Raw genomic sequence first — 18,753 nt, forward strand, 5'->3', positions numbered from 1 at the left:
GTACTGCAGGCGTCGGTAGTCTCTTTACTATTTACATAAATAATACTGGTCTATCTGTTAAAACGTGTAATATTCATCTGTATGCTGACAACGTTGTTATTTATGTACGTCATTGCCCCAACTGTTGACCAGACTATGTTCGAGCTGAAATGTGACTTTGTCACCTTACAGAAAGCCCTGGTTGGTTTCAAACGTGTACTTGATTGATGTGGGCAAGAATACAAACACGTTATCTAAAAAAATGTTTCAGATGAATTCATATTTATTCATTGGATGCTTCTCCCATCGATTCCCGCCTATAAATATCTGGTCATTTGGATTGACAAAGACTTCATGTTTAAAAAACATATGGATGAACTAGTTAAAAAGCTCAGATTTAAAGTGGGCTTCTTTTTAATAAATATATTTAGCCTCTCCCTAAGAAGCAGATTGTACAGTCAACTTTTCTTTCTTGACTATGGTGATGGCACCTTTTACCAGATTTCAGCAGACACTACACTTAAATCTTTGGATGCCCTCTACCATAGCGACCTTCACTTTATCACAGGTGACAGTTTTAATACTCACAATTGCATCCTGTATCAAAAGGTTGGCTGGTCCTCATAAAAAGGTTGGATGGTCAAAAAAAAGTCCCATCATTATTCCCATTTTGTTTACAAAGCTCTACTACACAAGTTTCTAATTTACCTAACTTCGTTGCTAACGAATAAAGAATGAGCTACCAAACACGCTCGCAGGATTGATTAGCTCTGGAGGTCTCTCTGGTCTCAACCAATTTAGGTAAATCCTCCTTTAGTTTTAGTGTCCCCCATTGTGGGAATAACCTGCAAAATTCCTTGCATCTTGATTTCCTGGTGCTACTAGGGCAGTTTAGGACTCTGGTATTGAATTAATTTATTGGGGATTGCAATTGTTTCGATTGATTGTAGTGGTTTATTTGTTGAAATTATGGCGTTGATGTTGTGCTTTGTGGTTATTTTTATTATTCTGGATTTAATGTTAATGTTTCTACCTGTTCGTGAGAAAATGTTTGTAGGCTACTCATGGCACCATTGGGAATGAGACCCTGGTCTCAATTGGGCTACCCTGAATAAATACAAGTTAATATATTATTAATATTTTTGTGTGTATATATATATCTATATATATATATATATATATATATATACACTTTTTTATATATCAGATTTTTTGTGCCCTGTTTGCCAACATTTTTTGTGCCCTGATATTTTGTCCCGTTTGCCAACAGTTTGGCATGACAGTTCATAGCCCACAGGCCGAAAGATGTCAATAGTGAGTCTTTTCCATTTTACCGTCTAACCGCATTGTATGCAGCACGCGAGACACTGAAGTTCCCCTTGGACCGGTTCGTACCTAACACATTATCCAGTCAGGCTACAAATGCATCGCTTTCCTCCTTAACTAGATTTAATGGAGAAAATGCTGAAGAAAACGGGGTAAATATGCGTACTTGCTTTATGAAACATCACCATGCTAGAGTGGTTAATGCCACTGAAAGCTAGTCAAGGACGCGTATCGCGTTCAGCCAATTAGGTTGCAGCAGTTTGTTGTTTACCCCTGACAGAAGGACTCAACATCAGGAAGTAGCATTAGCCACTAGCAAGGTACGGTGTATTGATGTGTAATATTGTAATTATTGTTGAAAAATATATAATATATATATAATAATACAAATAAAACAACAAAATAATAAAGAATGTGATTAATCCCCCAAAATAAAATATACAAATTAATATTTTTTATAGTTTTTTATTTTGCCTTCTCGCCATTAAATCTAGTTAAGGAGGAAATCGACGACTTTGCATCCTAAATGGAGAATATTTTAGGTACGAACCGGTCCACGGGGAATATGAGTGTATTGCCGGCTGCATACAATGCGTTTGGACGTGAAAATGAAACCATAAATACCAGATTAAAAACGCCATGTGCTGGCCTTTGCTTTGTTCGGGCCAGACAATTTCATAAGAGCAGAAACTGACTAGCACCCGGGCTACACTAAATAAAGCATATTCATGCAGTTTTTAATTTGTTTTAATCTGAATGATGATTATATGGCTTTACACAGACTTGCCAATATAATGGAATTTAGTCATTGTCGAGCAGGGTCTGGACTTGCCATGATAAATAGATGCATCTGCTATTGATATATTTGGACTGTGTATCCATGGCGATAAGTTCTTTGCGTCCAGAGAGCTCTTCGATCGGTTGACAATCCTGTTGTCAAGAGAACATGACGCACTCGCCTTAGTTTCAGTCAAGTGCGCTTGCGCAATCGAAATCTGGTGTCAAGGCGCTGAATAATGTCAACACAAATTCGTAATCTTTATTTCTGATATAAGTTGAATATTTCATGAGGAAGAGACAGGCGATATCATGCCTACAGATAAGGTAAAATGGTGACTAAATACATAACAATTTTACACATATGCGTGCAAATGTAGAGATAGGTAACGTTAGGCTAGCTAATTTAGCTAACTAGCTACATCTCACCCGTACAGTAGTAGTAGCTTGCTAGCTAGCTAACGCCAACGTCCAGTCCAGCCAGGAATAACCTGCTTTAGCTAGCTATCTAACTAACTTAGTAACGTTAGCTATCTATATTGCTAGAGAACAATCTACAAGCAAGACTAGTTAACGTTAGTTGATTGGTTATCAAACCAATTGATAACTAACATAGCTAGCAACATTTATAGCTATGCATCAGTATTCTTTGCAACAAAGTCAGTCTTGGTTATTGCTGTGCTTATTGTCAGTGAGAATAATGATGTATTCCTTGTCTATTATTTAGAAAATAACAAAGGAAGATACATGGAAATCAGATGACCTTAGGAGGCACATAAGGGTAAATTCAGTCACGTGACAAGTGTAGCAAAATGTTTTATGATAAGCTTGTCTCGATTGTATCATGTGCAATGAATAATGTGTCTTGTTGTCAGGGTGGAGGACACGATGAAGAATCTAGCGGCAGCAGGAGGAGAGATGATGAGAGAAGACACAGGACGGGGGAGTCAGTCGAGCGACGCCACAGAGACCCAGAGAGGGAGGCCAGAAGGGAGAGAGAGAAGAACAGAGAGAGAGATGGGACCCGAGAGAGAACAAAACCCAGAGATACAGACAAGGACAGGCATCAAGACAGAAGGAAAGACGACTCGAGAGACAGGATGGGCGAAAAGGAGGAGCGAGACAAAGAAAGGAGCAGAGCGCAAGATAGGGTTATTAAAGGCACAGAGAATGTTAAGTACAGGAATGGGGACAGAGACAGTCGGGACAAAATGCATGATAGAAAAGAAAAAGAAAACAGGGATAGGGAGAGGGTAAAGGCCAGAGAAAGGGATACGGAGAGGACAAGGGAGAGGGAAAGAGATGAGCTGAGGAAGAGCGACAGGGATAAAGAGAAGGAGAAAAACAAGGAGAGTGAAACAGGAGAAAGGGACAGGGAGCGAAAGTCTGACAGAGATAGAAAGAGAAATGAGGAGAGGGCGGAGGGAGGTAGAGACAGGGATAGAGAGCATGATCGTGAGAAGAGAGATAGACATAAGGAGAGGGAGTATCTGAAAGAGACTGAACGCTACAAGGACAGATCACAGAAAGACAAGGAAAGAAAAGAAAGACACACGGACAAAGAGCATTCAGGACAAAAGGAAGAAAGAGGTAAAGTTATCCAGGTGAAAAATATACCTTACTACCTCACTAATCATCGTATGTCAATACATTTTATTTATTTTTTCAGAATACAGGGAGCAACATAGAAAAGAAAAGGAGGAGAGAGAAAGGAGACACAAAGAGAGAGCACAACACGTAAGCGTCTTCAATATTGTCGTTAACATGTTCTTTATTCCCCAAATTAAAAATAAGGTATCAACACCCCAATGGTCTGACTGGTTCCGCTGGCTTACACTCTGGGGTGAAGTTTCCCCTAGGTACAGATCTAGGATCAGCATCACCTTCCCCAATCCTAACCTTCTTAACCGTTAGTGGTTAAAATGTAAAACTGATCCAAGATGTAAATGTACAAGCAGAATGCAGGGACAACTTCAACCTACACCCTGGCTCACATCCTGGGGTATATTTTTGTTACAGGATACAGGTGAAAGTCGGAGACATGACGGTGAATCCAGAGAAGTGGAGAGTGAGCGAGTGCACAGGGAACGAAAGGGATCGGACAGAGAGAGGGAGGGAAAGAGGGATAAACATAGAGAGAGGAGGCACAGAGAAGAAGCAGGTCCTGAGAGGGATCCCACAGAACGGACCAGTGCCAAGAAATCATCATCATCCTCAGACCTCAGAGTTCACAAGGATAAGACAGAGCCTGTTAAAACTAAGGTTAGTGTCACAAAGTCAATAGTTTATTCAAAGTGCATTTTACAACACAGTTTACATCATAAAAAAGTATACAAAATAATATAGGAAAAGGGAAAAGGGAATATGGAGACAACAAGTGATAAACAGTCCCTCTCCCTTTTCAATAGATGTTCCTCATATATAGTATGTGTTTTCATGACTCTTTTTTTCCTGTGTGTTTCCCCTGTGTGAGCCAGGAAGTAGTGATGCGATCTGAGTCAGCATGGAGGTCTACTCAGAAACAATTAAGTGACACAGAGGAGCCCGTAAGACTTATTTTCATGATGGGGTTTTTCTCATGGCCATATCTATCTATCGTCAATACCTCTGCTAGCATGAGAATAGAGCATGTCTATTTGTTTTGGACCATAGCTGCTTAACACACACCCAATTCAGACCAAGAGCGTTGCATTTTGAATTGGGGTCTGTCAAAATTGACTGAGGCATTTTGTATGTTTCAGTGCATCTAAAATCAGATAAGTTCACAAGCCTTGTCTATAGATATACAGGGTCATTACTTGCGAACATAAGCAAGCATTTAAAGTTCAATGGGTTCTCACACACAGAATGCGTATAAGCCAATGAAAAGTGTTGATTTACTTGCTTATGACCCAATGCTAAATTGTAGCTCGTCCTATCAGATAGCATGTTAAAAGTTAGCCCTATGCTAACTTCAGCAGGTGGCACTGATTATGATTATACAGTGGAGCAAAAAAGTATTTAGTCAGCCACCAATTGTGCAATTCTCCCACTTAAAAAGATGAGAGGCCTGTAATTTTCATTATAGGTACACTTCAACTATGACAGACAAAATTAGAAAAAAAATCCAGAAAATCACATTGTAGGATTTTTAATGAATTTATTTGCAAATTATGGAAAATAAGTATTTGGTCAATAACATAAGTTTATCTCAACACTGACAGAGGTCAAATGTTTTCTGTAAGTCTTCACAAGGTTTTCACACACTGTTGCTGGTATTTTGGCCCATTCCTCCATGCAGATCTCCTCTAGAGCAGTGATGTTTTGGGGCTTTCAACTCCCTCCAAAGATTTTCAATGGGGTTGAGATCTGGAGACTGGAGACTCCAGGACCTTGAAATGCTTTTTACGAAGCCATTCCTTCGTTGCCTGGGCGGTGTGTTTGGGATCATTGTCATGCTGAAAGACCCAGCCACGTTTCATCTTCAATGCCCTTGCCCCTGGCCCCATTCATTCTTTCCTTTACACGGATCAGTCGTCCTGGTCCCTTTGCAGAAAAACAGCCCCAAAGCATTATGTTTCCACCCCCATGCTTCACAGTAGGTATGGTGTTCTTTGGATGCAACTCAGCATTCTTTGTCCTCCAAACACGATGAGTTGAGTTTTTACCAAAAAGTGCTATTTTGGTTTGATCTGACCATATGACATTCTCCCAATCTTCTTCTTGATCATCCAAATGCTCTCTAGCAAACTTCAGACGGGCCTGGACATGTACTGGCTTAAGCAGGGGGACACGTCTGGCACTGCAGGATTTGAGTCCCTGGCGGCGTAGTGTGTTACTGATGGTAGGCTTTGTTACTTTGGTCCCAGCTCTCTGCAGGTCATTCACTAGGTCCCCCAGTACTGGTCCCTCACGGGGTGAGATCTTGCGTGGAGCCCCATATCGAGGGAGATTATCAGTGGTCTTGTATGTCTTCCATTTCCTAATAATTGCTCCCACAGTGGATTTCTTCAAACCAAGCTGCTTACCTATTGCAGATTCAGTCTTTCCAGCCTGGTGCAGGTCTACAATTTTGTTTCTGGTGTCCTTTGACAGCTCTTTGGTCTTGGCCATAGTGGAGTTTGGAGTGTGACTGTTTGAGGTTGTGGACAGGTGTCTTTTATACTGATAACAAGTTCAAACAGGTGCCATTAATACAGGTAACGAGTGGAGGACAGAGGAGCCTCTTAAAGAAGAAGTTACAGGTCTGTGAGAGCCAGAAATCTTGCTTGTTTGTAGGTGACCAAATACTTATTTTCCACCATAATTTGCAAATAAATTCATAAAAAATCCTACAATGTAATTTTCTGGATTAGTTTCTTCTCATTTTGTCTGTCATAGTTGAAGTGTACCTAGGATGAAAATTACAGGCCTCTCATCTTTTTAAGTGGGAGAACTTGCACAATTGGTGGCTGACTAAATACTTTTTTGCCCCACTGTAAGTGCATCAGCCAATTAGAATCGTTGAAGTAGTTGGCCGTGTTCCAACACTTCTTCATGGATGGAAGTGTTGTTAACGTACATAAGTCCAACAGCATGTTCTGATCATCAAAGCAACTCTCACATGTATTTGACTGACTGGTCAAATTACTTTTTGTGTAAAGTGCCTACCACTTAATTGTCGCAGATTGTGGCAAGGGTCGGCGAGCATCAAGGACCGGCAGTGGACAGTTTTTTTTCCTCAACAAAAATGCTTGCTGCGAGGGGGGGCTATTCAAACCCACAGTTAAATGCACTATCGATTGCGAGTCAACCGTTTTAGCAGTATGTGCCACCGTGAAGCGAAAATGTTGTTAAACATTAGTAGTAGCCTAGTCAAGGCTGCATCAGTGCAATATTGGCACACAACATTTTGTTACAGAACAACAGATCAAGTAAACCTTGAATTTGTAGGTTTAAAATATCCCTCCAGTGGCCAGGGTTGACCTATTTTAAGAAATGCCATTGGTTGGTGGATATAAAGATATATTAAGATCTTTCATAGGCTAAAGAAGTTGTGCCAGGTTATAATCAGTACCACCTGTTGAGGTTAGTATAGGGCTAACGTGTTATCTGATTGGACCAGCTACGATTTAGCGTCACATGCATGTATATCGCCGCTTTTCATTGGCTGATATGCATTTGGTGTGTGAGAACCCATTTAATTTTTAAATGTTTGTTTATGTTAACATGGCCCCACAGTATTATCCAACCTGTTCTAATATTTCTCTTTCATTATTGGCAAATGTTTGCAGTGGCACCTTTTGTTGATGGCTTCATTGCTTTGCTTGCCTTAACATGCAGTGCATTTGGAAAGTATTCAGATCCCTTGACTTACAAGCTACAGCCTTATTCTAAAATGGATGAAATATATATATTTTTCCTCAAATCTACACACAATATCCCATAAAGCAAACACTGTTTTTTATACATTTTTGCAAAGTTATAAAAAAATATAAACCTGGAATATGACATTTACATAAGTATTCAGACCCTTTACTCAGTACTTTGTTGAAGCACCTTTGGCAGTGATTACAGCCTCGAGTCTTCTTGAATATGACGCTACAAGCTTGGTACATCTGTAATTGGGGAGTTTCTCCCATTCTTCTCTGCAGATCCACTCAAGCTCTGTCCGGTTGGCTGGGGAGCGTCGCTGCACAGCTATTTTCTGGTCTCTCCATAGATGTTCGATCGGGTTCAAGTCCGGTCTCTGGCTGGGCCACTCAAGGACATTCAGAGACTTGTCCTAAAACCATTCCTGCGTTGTCTTGGCTGTGTGCTTAGGGTCGATGTCTTGTTGGAAGGTGAACCTTCGCCCCAGTCTGAGGTCCTGAGTGCTCTGGAGCAGATTTTCATCTTGGATCTCTGTACTTTTCTCCGTTCATCTTTCCCTAGATCCTGACTAGACTCTTTGCCGCTGAAAAACATCCCCACAGCATAATGCTGTCACCACCATGCTTCACCGTAGGGATGGTGCCAGGTTTCCTCCAGACGTGACACTTAGCATTCAGGCCAAACTGTTCAATCTTGGTTTCATCAGACCAGAGAATCTTGTTTCTCATGGTCAGAGTCCTTTAGGTGCCTTTTGGCAAACTCCAAGCGGGCTGTCATTTTCATTTTACTGAGGAGTGGCTTCCGTCTGGCCAGTCTACCATAAAGACCTGATTGGTGGAGTGCTGCAGAGATGGTTGTCCTTCTGGAAGGTTCTCCCATCTCCACAGAGGAACTGGAGCTCTGTCAGAGTGACCATCGGGTTCTTGGCCACTTCCCTGACCAAGGCCCTTCTCCCCTGATTGTTCAGTTTGGCCGGGTGGCCAGCTCTAGGAAGAGTTGGTGGTTCCAAATTTCTTCCATTTAAGAATCCAAGCGGGCTCCCGAGTGGCGCAGCGGTCTAAGGCACTGCATCTTAGTGTAAGAGGCGTCACTACAGTTCCTAGTTTGATTCCAGGTTGTTTCACATCCGGCCGTGATTGGGAGCCCATAGGGCGGCACATAATTGGCCCAGCGTCTTCCGGGTTTGGCCGGGGTAGGCCGTCATTGTAAATAAGAATTTGTTCTTAACTGACTTGCCTAGTTAAATAAAGGTTACATTTAAAAAATGATGGAGGTCACTGTGTTCTTGGGGACCTTCAATGCTGCAGAAATGTTTTGGTACCCTTCCCCAGATCTGTGCCTCGACCCAATCCTGTCTCGGAGCACTACGGACAATTCCTTCGACTTCATGGCTTGGTTTTTGCTTTGACATGCAGTGTCAACTGTGGGACCTTATATAGACCGGTTTGTGCCTTTACAAATAATTTCCAATCAACTGGATTTACCACAGGTGGACTCCAATCAAGTTGTTGAAACATCTCAAGGATGATCAATGGAATCAGGATGCACCTGAGCTCAATTTAGAGTCTCATAATAAGGTATTTCCGATTTTTAATACATTTGCAAAAAAAAATAAAACCCATTTTTCACTTTGTCATTATGGGGTATTGTGTGTAGATTGTTGGGGGTAAAAAAAAAAATGTTATTATCAGTTTTATAATAAGGCTGTAACGTAACGACATGTGGAAACAGTCAAGGGGTCTGAATACTTTCCAAATGCACCCATGCTCCAGCTTGTTGCATGGCAACATTCACATGGATATACTATTTCTGTAAATGCTCTGTATATTTGTCTATGTATTTAACTAATAGGGGTGCGTTCAGTTGAAGAACGTTGCGATTATGGTGGCTCAGAGGGTGATTATGTATGGTGTGCTACACAAGTTTTGTGATTTCAAATGGTCACACCCATATTGATCAGGCCACACCCACCAAAAGAGCATACGTACCTCAAAGGACGAACGGTCAACACCGTTTTTGGTAAACGTGTCATTAAGTACAAACCGCAACTTAGCAAATGTTGAACCAAACTGAATGCACCGCAGGTCTCGCATGAAGTTAGATGTGTTAAATACAAGCTATTGACTGAAATGAATTGCATCTGAAAATAATTGCATCTGAAATGAACTGCATCTGTAGGTGGAAATCGCGGAGGCCCCGGCTGAGGACTGTGGCTATGATGAAGCCCAGGACTATGAAGAGGACTTTGAGGTGAGAAGAGTCAAAGCCTATAGAGGGTGAATTTTCTTAGTATCTCATTTGTATTTCAGTTTTTTTCTTTTGTTTCATTATATATCACGCATGCTCTAAATGGATTGCTTTTCCAGAAAATGGTGAGTGATGAAATGTATTCAAGCACTGACAATCAGCAATGGTAGATGGTAGTTACACGTGTTACTAGTTGTTACAACACCATTATAAGAGCAACTTAAAACCTTTTTTTTTTTTTTTTATCTCCAAAGGATTATGAGGAGGATTTTGAGGATGTGGATGACAGCGAGGGAGAGGATGAAAAGCAGACACGCAGCCATGAAGAGAGAGAAGCGAGGGAGGAAATTAGTTCACAGAGGAGGGAGGAGATCGAGGCCATTCAGAGAGCCATGGATGAGGAGAACGAGAGAGTGGGCTCTGCCCAGCCCAGGCTAAGCACAGAGGAGGACGACAGACCCAAAAGGTCAAGAGGTATGGTAAATGCTCAACACTACTCGGTCGTAGTCAAGAGTGCATACCATAGCAAAACGTTTTCGAATGGAAAACCAAAAAAATATTGTTTCTTATTGGATCATTCTGGTAGGTCGCTCCCCGTTTCAGCCCGTTTGGTTGATACGACCCTGGTATGAACAATAAAGACTTGTTTATTATTTAGGACTGTCTTTTAGGACAAATTGTACGAAGCCTGTTTGAATAACGAAAACATTTCTTGGCCATAGATTCTGAAACGCCTCAAAGTAAAGTTTCACAGCACGGGAGGTTCATGGACTTTGTCGCTGCGAAGCATCGTGAGGTCAGCAAAAAGGTTGCCAGCAAACAGAAGTAAGTCTAATGGAACTAACTGTGAGTGTGATACATTTTTGAGAGGGAAATGCGGTTAAAATTGATAGATTCAGAGCCCTACTGTAAACCCTGTGAGTCAACTGATGTGAAGAGTAAATTCAGCAACGGTTGGAGGACAGTGGAAGTTTACAATAAGGCTTTTTTTAAATTGTTATTAGGGGTTCACAGTGAAGCTTTGAAACCTATTGTTATTCTCTGAATTGATAGATTTATTCCCACTTTACATGGTCAAATATCTCAATTATTTGCCACACAGCAACTAGAGGCCATGAGTAACTTCATCAAAAATAATGGCACCGATTGGCCTATAGGTGGCACTGTTATAAGCAGTCTCACTTAAACCCTTATGTCCGTCACCCCAGTTTGACCTAGAAACTTGAAAGCCATGGTTCACAACCAATGTTCCTTCTAAACTGTACACTGGCAAATAGACCGTTGCCATATATGGATTTGTGCCATTCACTATGAGCTGGATTATTAGCGCTTGTTTTGAGATCAAAGCTTGAGCTGCGGATAGCCACGTGTGCACATTTGTTTATATTCTTTGCTAGTTAGTGAGTTATTAGTCCAGTTATAGCTCATTTGTAGTCAGCAATGTGCGAGTGATTCCTTCCTACAAGAGCACAAAACGTGTACATGCATCTAGCCATCTTTGAAAAGGGAATCGGGTAAAGCGCTTTCTTTTATGTCTTAAAGGGGCAGTTGTGTATTTTGAGACCGGCTTGAATAAGCTAAGTACCTAATAGGCAGAGGGTAGAATTATTTTTCAGATTTTTTGTAATAATGATATGGGAATAATAAATGCATTTTATTTTGTAAAGTGGTTTCTTGCATCAAACAACACAACAAAACGTTCAGTCACCTCCTTGTCTGAAAGACAAGTGGATAAACAGGTTCATGTCAAACCCTGCGTGTTTTTTTTTCAAAAGTCTCATGGAATGGAGATCTACATTGAACACCACACATTGGCTGCTACTGTAGGCCGAAAGATCGAACTGCTATTTCCGTGTTAAAATGTTATGTGATGCATTTTCATTATTGTTTTTCATGGTAGTCCTACATTATGATCAAATAGCCACAGTAGAGCCTGATTGGCCACTGTTAAAACATTAAATTAAAGCCTTACAGCCTCAGTGTTCACAGTAAACGCGTCTCGGAAGTTGCACAGAGATTTCACAAGGTTCAGGTTTGCGATCAGCAGAAAAATATCAGAGGGAACATTGGACACGACCCCATGTGGGGTTGTCTGATTTGAACCCCATGTAGGGTTGTCTGATTTGAACCCCATGTGGGGTTTTCTGATTTGAAAATTAAGTTGAGAGATAATCTGAAATCAAAAAAACAGTTGTTGTTTCTTTTTTCTTCCTACAAATGTGTCTCAGTCTTTTGAACAGTTTAAGCTACAACATATTATGACCTCGTCACTGAAAGATAAGACTCTCGGGTATGTGTCTTCTGTCTCCCTAGCAGGCTTTAGAACAGAGTAATTAGAACAGAGGGCACTAAATTAGACTGGGGGGAAAAAGAACATCATCAATAATGATATTTTCTACACAGAATATCATACAAAAGTATTGCCTGATGATCTTCTGAACTTCCTATTACCTTTCTGATGCATTTTAGTCACGTCAAACCATAATTTCTTCCAATTGAAATACTGTCAAAAGTATTGTCAGACTTATTTAAAAAAAAATTAAAAAATTAAAAGTAAACATTGACGTTTGATTACATAACTTTTTTTACATGGTAGGGTATACAATGTATATTAAGCTAAGGGATTGGTGAAAAGATGTCGGAGTTCATAAATCCTAGGTGTCCATTTAAACCACTGTAAATCAAACTCCACAATGGCCTATCAATTTGGACGTCCACACGATTAACCGCAAGAACAAGGAAACGATATAAAATAAATCTTTTCATATTTAACACTAATGCTCAAAATCATCTGTGTTCATCTTCTCCTCATGAACCATGAGTCAGATTGACTCATGCAAATGAATGTTAGATTTAAATGATCTGGACGAACAATGTGAAATATTGTGATTAGTATTATGTGGTCTGAACGTAGTGAAAAGTGGATATTTTATTCAGCGTATTACAGCTGTGAGAGTGTATTGCGGTATTTTGTTATGCTAGTGTCGAGTGTAGCAACTGAGATTTAAACCATTAACACAAACAGATTTGACCCGAGAATTGGTAAATAAACTCAATACATGAAGTAATGACTTTTAATAATGACTACCTGCTGCATTGAAAGATGACCAACCTACAGCACTAGACTAAACTTCACTTGCGTCATCAATGTGATATTGAGAGATAAACATAGTAATGCTTTCACTGATCGCACATAAAGGAAGATGGCTCCTACAGGATGGGAGTGCTTGCTTTGTTACCCAACTGATCTTGTGTCCTTTCTGTCATCCTGTGAACCCCGTTCGTTGCTGATCACAGCTATATTTGTTCTTTATTGTTAAAGAAGCACATTTATCAACTTCCACTGTCCGCCAAGAGTTGCTGAATTTCCCCTTCATTTCAATTTGCTCCTCAATTCATGCGCCTTGGTTGGAGAGTGAGAGAGCTGTTGTGTTTCCTTGTTTCCTAAACCTGCTATATAATATATCCTACTCTGTGTATGTGATATGGGCCCACCCCAGGAAACGCAGTACAGAGCTGCTTCGCCTGATCGACCTGGACTACTCCATCACCTTCTCCCTCCTGGATCTGCCCCCTGTCAATGAATATGACATGTACATCAAAAACTTTGGAACAACAAACACAAAACAGGTTTGCCTTATGCTTAACAGACCTGGGTACAAATACTATTCAAAATCATTTCAAATACTTTATTTGGGCTTAATTGAGCTTGCCTGGCGCAAAGGAACCAACAGAATAGTTTCAAATAGTGCAAACGCCACCCGTCTGGTACTCCAGACAGGCTACCGTAAACTCTAAAAGTATTTGAAAGATTTCAAATAGTATCTGAACCTTGGTCTGCTCGTTAATGACATCATTGTGGCAGTAAGCTTGCTTGTCTTTTTATTCATATCAATGTGATAAACCCAATGCATCCTCACTTTCCAGGCTTACGTCCAGTGCAACGAGGACAATACTGATCGCGACATTCAAACGGAGGAGATCGAGATGAGCGAGAAGTGGACACAGCATCCTGCGGAGAGGAACGTATGCTGTGGAGGTGAGGAAACGTGCACTGTGATCTGTATTCTATCAAATCTATGACTACATCCAAAATAGCACCCTACTCCCTTTATAGGGCACTACGGTTGACCAGAGCAAGTAGTGCACTATGTAGGGAATGTGCTGCCATTTGGAATGTGTTTTATTCCCACGCTGCAACAGGTCCTAAACTTTCCCACGAGGCGTCTGATGAATCTGTGACCAAACTGAGCATCGATTCACAGCGCCTAGCAACATTTCTGCGCTCAGCTTCACAGGTATAGCCTATGATGCTACATTTTTCTTAGAATCAAAGTAACCTTTTTGTCGTCGCTATATTGCAAATTTTCCCTCTTCTTGCCGTTACTAGTGCTTTGTTCTCTCTGTTTTGCTGTTATTAGGTGGTTGCGGTACTGTTGGAAGAGGATAGGGCTGAGAAGCAATCACTGAAGAAGCTGAGGACTCAAGCAGACACTCTCTCTTTCAGCGACGGGTGTTTACAGCTCAATACGAAGCTTCCATTTCTATATGGCAAGTTACCTGACACCCAGTTATAATGTTCGTACTTTGTGTTCAGTCTTTCACATTGCTGTCATTGCAGTGTAGAACAGTCCCTAATTAACTCATGCCATGCACTATCATTCAGCAACTTGGGTCTTGCCACTGTCCTGAACTGAAGGTCTGGCCCGTGTTCCCAAAGGCAGCACCCATAACAACCAATGCTATTTTTGCCATGTTTGTATATGAGCTAGTTTGTCTCGGTCCTGTTGTTTTCCCTGCTTGCAGGTCGTCAGATCAGCCTGGTTCAATTCTCCCAGGTGCAGAGGCAGACCATGCTGTCCGTGCACAACCCCTCAGCCAAGCCCAGCGCCGTGCGGCTCGACAGCAAGACCATCATCTGTATCTGGAACATCTGGGAGCCCTCCCGTCCACAGAAGATTCTTGTCTACGAGTCCGAGGTGCCACTAAACCACTGCAACTCAGAGAGTTGTTTTATTTATTCCCAGGTTTTCCAGAAATCCCTTTTTGGAAGATTCCTGGAATAAGCAGGGAACCGCAACCAGGATTTCTGGGAAATCTTAAAATTTGAGGGCATTTACTGGAATTTTGCGACCCTATTTGAAGCTTTGATTTAGGATTTGATGGGCGTTATCAACGAGGATGTGTTTGAAGTTTGGCATCAGCATTAGTGGAAACAAGACTACAACTCTCTGATTTTACCCTTCAGGTGCAATGCTGCTGCTTCAGCCCTGGTAAAGCCACGCTGGTGTTTGCGGGCACGTCCGTGGGTTCTGTAGTCTTGTGGGACTTGAGGGAGCACGCCAGTGCCCATTACACTTTGAGAATAGGGGAGAACGACTGGACTCTCCGCCACCCAACCTTCTCCACAGGTCAGCAATCAAAAGATTTTCTGGCTCTGGCTCTGTTTTTTTTCTCCAAGTTTCATGCTTTTATGAAAAGTTTCAGTTTTTTTTTGCGCCGGGACTACTCATCTCTTTCTGTTTATTATTGTATTGCATGTACAATATACATCAAGGCAGGCATTTTGATTTGGATGACACCCATATGAAAATACTTAATCTACTCTTTAATATGTACTCTAAGAATATCTTCTTGAACCGAGAGAGATGCGTATCAACTCCTAGTTTCCAGGAGCGTCATCTCCTGTTTTTGAGTAGGTTAATGTCACCTCCTCTGTCACCCTGTCATCAGATGCCGTGCTGGCAGCGTCGGGCCACATGTCCTCAGTGAGCTCTGTGGAGGCCGTCCCTGCCACCGTGGCTGAGGGCCTGAGGCCAGAGCTTCCCCTTTTGGCTTCTGACGAAGGTACTCCAACTGGACTTGGTGTGCCTCCCAATTATATCTTATTTTTCCTGAAGTGTGCATTCGTTTACTACTTTCCCCAAGTCTAAAAGCCTTGGATTGGTGCAGGCAGGGGCTAGTTGGAGTTTTCACCATATTTCTTATACCAGACATTTTCTTTTAAATCTGTGAAGGGAAGTAAACAAGTGCACACTTTGGGAGTAAGGAAAGAGAATTGGGACATTGGTCTATGAGAAACACACAATTATAGTAGCATTTGTTTTTATTTATGGTGAGCTAAAGTCTTCCTTTCATTTCAAACTTAGAGTCATCAGGATTGTCATTCCAGTTGGCTTCTCTTGATGGAAATGGGGTTCTGAATCTATGGGTAAGTGTCTTTAGTATGCTACAACGACGCCCCATGCTTTTGCATCACTACTATAACTACTTATACACTAACTGTATAACTAGTCATCTTGAATTATTGGATTGGTCTGTTTATTAACTGCACAAACAGATCATTATTGTACTGTCCTTCTGCAATGCTGTTGTTACCATCTCTGTCCCACAGGTGGTACTGGAGCTCCCTAAAGCCAACGACGCCGGCTCGCACACCGACCTGGGTGAGTCAGTCACGTTTAACATGTTTCCTCCATTACTTTCAATGTTTATTTTTTTCTCTCCCACTCAATTGACCCTGGCTGTTTCTCTTGCAGGGCTCCGGCCTGGGGGCAAAGTGAAACTGCTCCACAGCTCCACAGTCCTCACCACCAGCGAGAGGTGAGACGTACAGATATTCAATTCATCACTGCCAGTCAGTGGGCCAAAAATAACCACAACGTGGGCCCCGCGGTACACAACAAGCTTGTTTTTACATGTCGCACGGACAGTTGTTGTTGTTGTTGTCAGCTGACAAGACTGATATGATTCAGTGGTCCAATATGTATCTGTTAACGTGCAGCTGGTGTCGTGTCTTTTTGCCTGGAATCTCGTGACCTACTGATACGACTGGGTATTTATTTCAAGCTGTCTCTTTCTCTCGCTCTCTCTCCAGGTCTTCGACGCGAGACGCTAAGAAAACAACACTGTTACAGACACTGCTGTTAAAATTTCTGCCTTCTGATTCCAACCATTTTTTCATTGGCACAAATATGGTGAGCAGGATCAAATCAATGAATCATCTTCTCTCTCTGTTTCACTGTTTGCCATTTTAGACATCCTGGATATGACCAACGTTGTGGATGCGTCTCAAATTCTTGTAAAAAAAAAGTTGTGCACTGTATAGGGAATAGTGTGCCATTTCAGACGCATCCCATCCAGAATGTTCAGGATCATGTGGACAGAATAAACAGAAGTCACACGGTGTCGTATGGTATGTATTGGGCAATGTGTGTTGTTCATAGGGTCTTGTGAACCATGGGACCAGTCACGGGTTAAAGGCTCCTCCAAAGTTCTACAGGCCTCAGGTGGTTGGATTCAGACCCGTTGATGTCGCCTCCATCGACTTTTCTCCCTTCGGAGAACCCATATTCCTGGTGAGATCAGTGCTGTTGAGATTGATGTATCTGAGATTCATGTTGTGTGCGTTTGTGCATGCTCGTGTGTATGTGAATGTTTTATGTATGATCTGTGTGTGTGTGCTTCTCTGTGTTCCAGGTGGGCTGTGGGGATGGCAGTGTCAGACTACACACAGTGCTGAGTGAGCAGCCTCTGATGGAGTGGACCAGCAGTACAGCAGGGCAGCCGGTGGTGTCAGTACAGTGGGCCCAGACCAGGCCAACAGTCTTCTGTGTTCTGGATGCTGCCTCCTGCCTTCACATATGGGACCTGCTGGAGAAAGACTTTGAGCCTGTGATCACTGAAAAGATTGATGCTGACAGGTAATTAATAATGACTCTTCTTTTTTTTTTTTTTTACACACACACAAAAAACTCTCAATTACAAAATTATTGAATTATGTATTTCAATGTTTGTCAGACGATGACCCAAGACACAAAATGAAAGCATGCGGAGGGTTCTGTGTAAATAACAACGGATTAGTATGGAAACAACAAAGTGCATGTGTCATTTGTATAAATACTGCGTAACTAATGAAAAGCAGAATGCAGATAAATTGATTTTAGCTGGATGGAATATGAGTGATGTATCCCCCAGTTAGTGATTGGGGGAAGTTTAAAAAAATATATATTATTCGCACATCAATAATACATTTGTATGGTGCCTGATTCATCTTTCTGTTTCTTTCTCCTCAGGGTAACAGCCATGGCTGTTTTTGGTGACCCTGCAAAGCAGAACACCTATTCAGGAATATCATTGGCAACACAGTCAGGGAAGATAGAAATGCAGTATTTCAGCAAGAGATTGACAGTGCCTGAATCTGCTGACCTGGAGAAACTACAGATCATGATGCAGGAGGCCTTTTGAAGTTATATGTCAGGAGTGTATTCATTTGTGCAAACTGTTTAAAACTTTTTATTTTTTTACTGAAACTTTTTGCAATGAGTCATAGGGAGTCATAACATATCACTAATGTTTCTTATTGGACAAATTCAGTTAGTCCCTCCCCGTTTGCTTCCGTTTGGCTCCTAGTGGATACAACCCAGGGGGCTCACTGTGTTGAATCAAATGTGTTCATGCAGTGGTAATCGCAGTCATCTCTAGATCAGTAAAGAGATCAACTTCAGAATGTAAGCAGATATAAATGGACTATATATTTCTATTACATTCCACATTCAGTTATTTTGTGTATTTGTTATTCTAAATACAGTAGATGCCATAGTGGCATAATACAGTATTGGAATAAAAATAGCTTTGTTTGTGCTTATTTACAAATGAACAACTTTTGCATTTGCATACCGACAATGTCTGTTCTGTGTGTTTTATAGAAAATAAAAAAAATGGACTTGGTGTATTCTTCCCATCCAAATTACTCAAAGTGTGACACCAAACATTCAGGGCTAAGCAACATGATGAATGTATAGATGCTACTTTTCATTTTATTGATGTGATGTTAATACAATAACAGTATTTTCTCTATGAGAGAACTATAATTTTTCAAGATTTTTTTTTTACTTCATTAAATAAAGTATTTCATGTATTTCTCTGTCTTTTTTTATGATTCTCTATGCCCTGGTTTTCAAAAGGTTTTTCTGTGTGTAAACTCAGCGCCCCGAATAATACGGCTTTGGGATAGGCCTAAAATAAATCGAATTGTTCAAATCATTCCAACATCAGAGACATGAGTCCAAACAGAACATTTTCACCCAATCA

The 18,753-nt window shown here is 41.2% G+C and overlaps 1 protein-coding gene across 8 annotated transcripts; it reads left to right on the top strand.

The window, feature by feature from the left end:
• The first annotated feature begins 1,341 nt into the window (after positions 1–1,341).
• dync2i1 (dynein 2 intermediate chain 1) lies at positions 1,342–18,580 on the top strand. 8 transcript variants are annotated; one of them, XM_021563069.2, is made up of 24 exons: positions 1,342–1,625; positions 2,810–2,863; positions 2,958–3,672; positions 3,752–3,819; positions 4,102–4,344; positions 4,560–4,628; positions 9,592–9,663; positions 9,780–9,785; positions 9,915–10,134; positions 10,383–10,485; positions 13,161–13,290; positions 13,588–13,699; positions 13,864–13,958; positions 14,082–14,211; positions 14,467–14,639; positions 14,909–15,071; positions 15,394–15,507; positions 15,810–15,871; positions 16,055–16,106; positions 16,200–16,263; positions 16,538–16,637; positions 16,887–17,018; positions 17,140–17,363; positions 17,736–18,580. In XM_021563069.2, exons 3-24 carry the CDS (start codon positions 3,183–3,185, stop codon positions 17,905–17,907), a joined length of 2,994 nt encoding a protein of 997 aa, XP_021418744.2. In that variant the 5' UTR covers positions 1,342–1,625; positions 2,810–2,863; positions 2,958–3,182; the 3' UTR covers positions 17,908–18,580. The 8 variants fall into 8 exon arrangements, with proteins under 8 accessions (XP_021418744.2, XP_036800185.1, XP_021418741.2 ...); XM_021563064.2 differs by lacking the exon at positions 1,342–1,625 and adding an exon at positions 1,906–2,409; XM_036944290.1 differs by lacking the exon at positions 2,810–2,863 and having other exon boundaries at positions 1,487–1,625.
• Positions 18,581–18,753: the final 173 nt, after the last annotated feature.

Source organism: Oncorhynchus mykiss, chromosome 15, assembly GCF_013265735.2.
Source record: "Oncorhynchus mykiss isolate Arlee chromosome 15, USDA_OmykA_1.1, whole genome shotgun sequence".
NCBI classification, from domain to species: Eukaryota; Metazoa; Chordata; class Actinopteri; order Salmoniformes; family Salmonidae; genus Oncorhynchus; species Oncorhynchus mykiss.

Bases quoted from the DNA above. Each gene is read 5' to 3' on its own strand.
- dync2i1 (XM_021563064.2), top strand. The intron at 13,700-13,863 runs GTGAGGAAACGT...ACGCTGCAACAG, and splicing joins GAGGAACGTATGCTGTGGAG to GTCCTAAACTTTCCCACGAG. The intron at 16,638-16,886 runs GTGAGCAGGATC...TGTTGTTCATAG, and splicing joins TTTTCATTGGCACAAATATG to GGTCTTGTGAACCATGGGAC.